This window comes from Talpa occidentalis, unplaced genomic scaffold, assembly GCF_014898055.3.
Source record: "Talpa occidentalis isolate TD23 unplaced genomic scaffold, MPIMG_talOcc4v2.1 talOcc4.10, whole genome shotgun sequence".
Classification (NCBI taxonomy): domain Eukaryota; kingdom Metazoa; phylum Chordata; class Mammalia; order Eulipotyphla; family Talpidae; genus Talpa; species Talpa occidentalis.
Genome location: NW_023600993.1, coordinates 20115883 through 20124158, shown reverse-complemented (window position 1 = coordinate 20124158; position 8276 = coordinate 20115883). Strand labels below are relative to the sequence as shown.

Genomic DNA, 8276 nt, shown 5'->3' with positions numbered 1-8276 from the left:
TCTTCCTTGATCATTGCTGTTTTTCCCAGGACCTCAGAGCTTTAGTAAAATTTAGCATGGTTGTACATAACTGAAGCCTATGCATCTCCCATAACTCATCACTGCAATGACTCTTGCTGAGACCACCAGCCAACTCCAGTGACTCCTAAAGACATTGACTTCTGGGAAGTCATTACCCACCACAGTTCCCTGTTGAAAGGCTTCCTTCTCTAGTTCATAAGTGGTTTCCTCTTACTTCTTTGGTTGCTCCTTCCTCTTTCAGGTTCTATTCCCCTCCCTCCTTTTGACTCCCAAATATTAAAAATCCCCAGGGTTTGGTCCTGTGCCTTCCTTTCATAGCTCTTCACACCTTCATTCACACTTTGATTATCAATGCCCCTCCACGCTGACGACTTCTACAGGCATGTGTCCAGTCCCAGGCCCATGTGAACACTAAATGTGGCATTCAGTTACTGCCTCGACATACAGATTCCTCAAAACCATCCTCCCCAAAGGCAGACTATACTCCCCTCCCCAAATCACCCCCATCTTCCATGTCTATTTCCATAAATGGCATCATCAGCTATAACTCTCTGTGTTTCTCTATATGTGGTTGGGCGCTTGGTAAGTGGAAAAATTGGAAATTATAAGACAGTGAATTATTTTACAGTGGTTTTGCTAAACCATAGTCTCCAGAAAACCATATGATATTTGCAAGTAGTGATTGAATCAGTTGCTTTAACTGGTTTTCTCAAAGGCTGAGAGTTCTTTTTGAAGATGAAAAAACATATGAGTAGGTTTTCTCATAGACCCTGCATCATTTTGGGGGGCAGCCATAAGAAAATACCACAAATCGGCGGGCATAGACAACAAAAATTTTTTTCCTCACAGTACTGAAGGTTGGAAGTCTAAGGTCAAGACGTAGGTAGTGGGGGTTTCCCCGGAGGCCCCTCTCTCTGTGGCTTGCAGCTGGCTGCCTGCTTTCAGCCTCTTCACACGATTGTTCTGTGAACACACTCTCTTGGTTATTCTTAACAGTCCAGACTGATTTAGATCTATTCTGACTCTCCTGATGCCAATTTATCAATTTCTTTATACTTTAATCTACTGTCCAAGATAACCATTAATCCTCACCACATTAATTTAGGGGACTGAGCAGCCTCTAAAATACACAGCATCGAACTGAATTATCAAACTTGGGGTGTTAGATATGTGCTTTGAACACGCCGATGATTTTCATCCTACAAATCAGATAGAGGAAACTTCTATTAGACCGAAATAGGCAAGGGAACTAAACTTCCCACCACATTTTAAAAAATGACATGCCCATAAACCCCCAGTTTCACTTCACTTTTAAACGGTCAGCAGGCTTGTCCACATCAGAGATGCAGTCTCAGGAGAGGTGAGTGTGTTGCATGTCATCGTTTCCTGCAGCGTACTTAAATACAGCCTTACCCCTACTTTATAAACTAGAGTTTGCATAAAAGGGGAAGTAGCTGCATCAGGCAAGCTTCCCCATAACAACGCTGCATAACAAATCACCACAGAAGCTCAGTGGCATAAAACAGAAAGCATTTACTGTCAGCCTTGCCCGTCTGGGGGTCCTCTGGGCAGGTTCTCCTTCAGGCTGCAGGTTTATGGGAAGCTGGGGGAGATCTGCTCCATGTCTCTTATTCTGGGCAAAAAGCTGGGGAGACAGCAGTTACCTGGGATACAACTTTCAATTGGTAGTGGACAGAAGCTCCTAGAGGGACAAATGAAATACCTGGTGAGACTGAGGTTCTGACCTGTGCGCTGTCACTTCCACTGGCCAAAGCAAGACAATACCATCACCATGAAAACCTGGAGAGACTCATGAGCACTGCCCACCCAGCGGCCATCACCCAAACCTCCAGAGTAGTAAAGAACTGGGACCAACTGCCCCCCAGAAGGGTAGTTGCTTCTGGAAATAAAATAAAAGCTTCCCCAGACACTTAATAGGCCAGGTGACATGGTCTGGTGATATTCAGTGATTAAACTGGAATGTCTTGATTATGTTTCTTGAATTATCTGAGACTGGGGAAACTCAGATTTTTTTTTTTTTAATGTGTTTACTTGAAGTAGTAATCTAGAGTTTCATTAAAAAATATGTATCTCCAACTATAGTTTGATCATTGGATCTTTCTGTGCCAAGTTCTCCCCTTTTCAGTGTCTATTAACGGGCTTCTTTGAATTCAGCCCCGAGGTGCTGAAGAGTGAGCCTTATGGAGAGAAGGCGGACGTCTGGGCTGCTGGCTGCATCCTCTATCAGATGGCCACGCTGAACCCACCCTTCTACAGCACCAACATGCTCTCCCTGGCCACAAAAGTAAGCAACCTTGGGAGGCTAAAGGGTCTCCTGTGGCGAAAACCATCCCTTTTCTTCTTAACTAGAACTTTAGTGATAAAATTAGAAGCGGGCATTGATTTATTAGCCACACGATCAATTGTTTTTGCCCCCTTTCTTCTGACTATATATCATGGCTGTGGCACCTCTTCCCCTATAATTGTCTTCATTTATCATAGAAAATTATAAAGCTCAGTCTATCACATTCCTTTTGGTCTTTTCTTTTTAACTGTGGTTGGAAACTACCTGCAAGCCTGCATGTCATATTATCCTACACATCATTTACGATGAATCTGAGGCTAGCTTGAAATTAGCCTGATGAATACAATTCCATGTTCAAGAACTATTTCATTGATGTTGATGTTTTATTCAGTTGGGTGTTTTTGTTTCTGATTAAAATGTGTACATGAAGTTACAACATTTACTGAGCTACTCATCTTTGTGTTTACCACTAAAGATGCCAGGGTTCCCTTTAGTTCTTTTATGGGAGTCTGTTTGTTTTGCAGATAGTGGAGGCGGTCTATGAACCAGTGCCAGAAGGCATCTACTCCGAGAAAGTGACAGATACCATCAGCAGGTAACTGATTAGTTTCACAATTTCTAACATACAGGGATTATCAAGAAACACCCCACACCTCCCCCCCAGTTCCCTTAAAACTCAGTTCAGTGTCTTTCCTAGATCCTAGCACCATCTCAATGGAATGTAACAGCTGTAACATGTGGCTGCGCCCCCGCCTGTGGTTTCTCTTCCCAGCCCATTGTTTTTCACTTAGGGGGACCCCTCACGCTTGTAGGATTATAGCTTGAATCTCCTTGTGCAACCCGGGGGTGAGTTTCACTGACTGTGGACTCTGAACAAGCAACTTGACCATTCCCTCTGCATCTTTGTTTCCTCATCCAGTACAATGGGGCTTGTACTACAGCACCATGGGGCAGGCGTGCTGATTACACTGACGCATGCAAATCACTTAACATAGGCGAGAACCCACAATTTAGTTTTATAATTGCATATTAAGGTCACGCCATGCATTCTATAGCAGATATTTTTTTTCACTTCACGTTATTTAAGATTCATTATCTAGGCTCACATCACAAAATTTTTCTCTCTGGAAAATTTGGCTTATAACCAAAATCAGTCATGAGTTCCATGCGCTCGCATATTTCACTCGCTTTGGATTTTTAGTTACCGAAAAAATGAAGTTCCCAAAGAATTAGGGCACAGATTCCAATTTCCCACTTTTTCTTAGTTTCTCACTTTCTTCCGGAAATGGATACAAGGGATACATACAGACAAAGGGCTCTTAGTGGTGGTTTATGACTCAGCACATGAGGCTCCAAGCCAGTCACCAGCCGTGGGATAGGGCCTTTGACATGTCGGACCGCAGAGAGGGAAAGGCTTGCTGGGCTCTGTCTTTGGCGTTGTTTCCACGTGTGTCTTCTCTCTTTTGTTTTGCTGTTGTTTCACTTTCACTTTCTGGCACCTTCTCGGGGAGAGCTAGCGCAGTGTGTACCTCTCAGTCGACGTCTCCCCGCTGCCCGCCTGCTCATGTAGTGGACGAGCAGGTGACACATTTTGTCATTGGAATTTTTCTTTCCTAGCAGGCTTTTAAGCTGGAATACTGCTCTAGCCACCCTGAAGCGTTTGGGGCAGAAAATAAATGCATTTTGTTGCCCTGCCCAGTGCCAGCGTTACTATTTTTACGTTTCCGTGCACTGGTAAGAGAGTATTGCCTGTTTACTTTCTAAAAAGGAAAAATGCTTCCTTTTATGAACAAAATATTTCAGTCACCTTATTTTTCTCTGCGCCTGGTTGCATAAGCTGTCTGGAGCTTGGTTCCAGAGGCAGTCGGGACAGTTAACAAAGTTCATGCTTCTAGCTTGTTCTAAGGGCTGGTGGATCTTCACATTTTCCACCCTACCTTAAACTCTTTGCTTCTGAAAACATGACATGAATACAACAGAACATCCTGTCACCCTATTCTTTCCATCTGGTCTCTCGGAGTGGGAGCAAAAGTCAGCACCTTGGGTACGAATCTGTCCTTGCCACTCCAGGCTTCCCGCGCTATGATCAGTCACAGGCTCCTGCCCTCAAACAGTCCTGTGCTTGGGATCAAGGCTCTGCCTTTGAGGTCCTGAAGGTCTTCATGATTTGATCTTTGAAACTGTGTTTTGGACGTGATATCTCATTGGATAAGGTGCATGGGTTGGGGCTTGAAACTTTAGTTCATGTGTAGTCCCTTGGGTTCCCACCTCTTGTTATGAGTTCTCAGGCATCTAACCCCAACCCCCTGTGTCCTGCCTGGTGTCCAGCTCTGTCTTTCTGTCCCATTCCTGCTGCTGCCCTCTGCCTGTTTTGGCTGTGTCAGCAACAAATGCAAGTGAGGAAAGGGTCAGGCTGGAGCTTGGGCCTTGCTGCATCCTGGGGCAGGCAAGGGGAGTAAAAATAAGGCTGTTTCTGCCCAGACTCACAGCACCGTGCTGTGTTTGATGGGCAAATCAGTGGGGGTCTCTTGCCCACCTCCAGTTTGGGTGCCAAATCTGTGGGTATGGAGGTTGCAATCTCTGGGGGAGCTCCTATTTACCATCAGCAGGGACAGAGAGATTGACGTCTCAGTTCCCTGTAGGGCCCCATATTTGCAGGGGCACCCCCAAATGATATAGCTGGCTCTATTTCTGCAATCTCCTACCTTAATTCATAAACATAAACATTCAGCAGATATGTAAGTGGATGTTGTAACAAGAGGGCAAACCCACTGCTTTAGAAGTTAAAAAGAAATAGCATGAAAATAATGCATAAAATGGGAATGTCTTAAAAACTGATCAAATTAGTTCAATCCCTGTGGAAGAGTGTACAGAGGCTTCTCAAAATATTAAAAATAGATCTGCCATATGACCTAGTAATTCCGCTCCTGGTTGTCTAACTGAAGAATGCAAAAAGACTAATTTGAAGGGATATTGTACTCCTACGTTTAGCACTATTTATAGCACTATTTGCAACAGTCAAGTTATGGAAGCAACCTGAATGTCCCAGAACAAATGAGTAGACTAGGACAATGTGCACATATACACAAGGGCAGACTACTCAGTTATAAAAACAAAAACAAAAACACAGCAGTTGAACTTTGCCTTTTGTGAGAACATGGAGGGAACTGGAAGGGATTATGGTAAGCAAAATAAATCAGAAGAAGAAAGCCAAATCCTGGATGGTTTCATTTTTATGTGGAATATAGAGAAATAAGACAAAAGGTCAGACAGAACTAAGTCAATAACAAACCTTAGAAGTTTGATTGTAGAACTGAGATGATGGGGGTGGACAGAGGTAAGAGCAGGATGTGTGAGAGGGCCTATGGACTATTGTGGAGAATTATGGGTGCCCTAGTGGTGGTGGGTGTGATGTGGCAACATACATCTGAAGAGGTGGGATCCTGAAACCCTGAATTATATTCAGTGTTGTAAACCAATGTTCCCTTAAAAAAAAAGTGGTGTTTGTTTACTCACATTTATAAATTCAACAAAAAAGAATGAACAGCAAATTAATGAACTAGAGTCTTATTTTTACTTCTGTTTTGAAGAATAATTGTGAGCTATAATTCTTAATTCTTTCCTAGAGACATCGGTATAGGTAAAAGTTGCCCTAATGATAGTTACTAAATCAAGCACAATATGTGAAAATTAGATCTTTTTCTGCAAGTCCAACCAAGTTAAATTTTGTTGAGAAGCAAACCTGACTTCAGTGAAGTTAGAGAATTTGAATTTCAAAGATTAGAAAAAAATACTATGCTGAGTCCCAGAGGTTTTTAACACATGCTAATCAGTGATTTTGATAATTGGGCTCCTTGGGCATCTAGAATCACCTTCTGTAAGTGTTAAGCTGTGACAAAAACAATACTCCTTTCTGTAGTCTGATATTGCCCAGCTCCAAAATCACAGAAAATATTAGCATGCAATGTGTCGAGTTAGCCACTTTAAAAAAAGTACTGCAAGTCTTAAACCTCTAAGTAACTGGGTTGTGTTTTATTTTTATGACTTCGTGTTTTCTGAGACTCGCTAATCAAGCTGGGTGGATATTCCTGCAATACAGCTGGAAAAGGTCAAAAAAGGAAACTCTCTTCCTTCTGATGATGCCTTGGGGGTTGTCACAAGGGCCTAGGTTATTGGGATCTTCTGTTTTACTGGCCAGTGAGATGGCAGTGACTTTAGGAAAGAACCAGCTTGCACAGAAGATGACCTTGCCTGCCCGAGAACCAGCTTCCTGCTCAGCCCATAACTTTGGCCTGCCAGCCGAGGGCGAGATCAGTTCTGCCTCTGTTTCCGTCCACAGCTTTCTGAAATGCCTTCTGAAATGTCTTGAGTTCAAAATTATGTTTGATGTCCATTTTACCCTGAATTTTCTTGGGTGCAAACGCCTTGGTGAACAGAGTAGAGTTTAACCTTGACCCTCCACACCCCATGGGTTGGTCCTGACCTTGAGCAGGCTGCTTGAGTTAGCTTATCTTCTCTTAGGTGCCTGACTCCTGATGCAGAAGCCCGGCCAGATATTGTAGAAGTCAGCTCCATGATATCGGATGTCATGATGAAGTATTTAGACAGCTTGTCTACATCCCAGCTGGCCTTGGAGAAAAAGCTGGAACGGGAACGAAGGCGCACACAGAGGTATTTTATGGAAGCCAATCGGAACGCTGTCACATGTCACCATGAGCTGGCTCTGCTATCACATGTAAGTGTGAGTCTTTCCACCTCATCACGATGCACTTGAACAGGCTGTCTGAAGTTTTTCATGCTTGTCTTAAGAATAATTCATCTTAGGCTAAGAAAACATTAATTACTCCGTGCAGTATTTCGGAATTATATAATTACATATTTACATCCATTTTCATATTTCAAAATTAAAATGTCAGTATGATGGAGATTCTAAAGAACTGACCCATAATTTATTGTATATTACAAATCTCTAGTTTGCAAGCAGAAAGATCACTTAGCAATTCTTTAAGTTTGCATCATGGTCTTCTCATAAATAGCAGTGAATGCTTAAATTCGATTTCTTCGGCAATCTGATGTCACCTTTTGGGAATATGGAGGAAAGTGTTGCATGTTAATTTGGAGAAAGAAACAATATCAGCCCTACATGTTGTCCTTATTAATCTGTATAACTGCTTTTCTGACTGCTTATGGTAATAATGTGCTGTGATGCAGATTAGAAATATCTGCTTTTACTTTTCTTGCCAATAACCTTTCAATTATTTTGATATTTATGTTTATTTGTTAGCATAGCTTGAAAAAGGGATGCCAGTGCTACACATTTCCACATGTGAGTGATTCCAGTGATGTGCCTGTTGCTGTTTCTTATTTTCTTTCCTCTACACCTTTGTTATATCCTGATCCATAATCCATCCTCAAGCAGGGATCTAGTAAGGGGTCCTTCCTCCCCCTCTTGGGGTGAAATGAGAATAATAGGGTCATGACACCCATTTGTGAACAGGGTAACTGGTCATTAAATTCCTTTCCAGGATGCTAAGGACTTGCTTGCTTTAGTTGGACAAATTATAGTTAATCTCAAAAAAGAGGCAGCTCTGATTTCTTGAATAACAGCATTTTCCACAAACTCATTTTTAAAAAAACTTGAAAGAAAGAGCTACTTTTTGATCAATTTGTATTGACGTATGTGGAATCTTGAAGTTGAGGATTCAATATAATTTTACTTTTGGGGGGAAAACTCTTTCACAACTTCATGGCCTTGTTGCTGAGCCCAGGGTCTATTTCATAGACCCGTTCTGGTGGTCATCTCAGAGCTCTGTGTGTAGGAACAGATAACTTGGGTAGATAGTTCTTGCCGAACACAGTTAAAGCTCACAGGCACGGATTTAACTTTGCTTGTGATTTTTGCTACCGGGCTGTAAATACCAGGCAACAATGAGAAACACATTATCCTGTG

The 8276-nt window shown here is 42.4% G+C and overlaps 1 protein-coding gene across 1 annotated transcript in view; it reads left to right on the top strand.

Moving 5' to 3' along the window:
• Positions 1-1364: 1364 nt before the first annotated feature.
• LOC119237560 (serine/threonine-protein kinase Nek10-like) overlaps positions 1365-8276 on the top strand; it is a 64609-nt gene continuing 57697 nt past the window's right edge. The window contains exons 1-4 of the mRNA XM_054699009.1: positions 1365-1381; positions 2197-2326; positions 2851-2921; positions 6848-7061. Coding sequence (XP_054554984.1) covers positions 1365-1381; positions 2197-2326; positions 2851-2921; positions 6848-7061 — 432 coding nt within the window. The remainder of the gene's footprint in view (positions 1382-2196; positions 2327-2850; positions 2922-6847; positions 7062-8276) is intronic.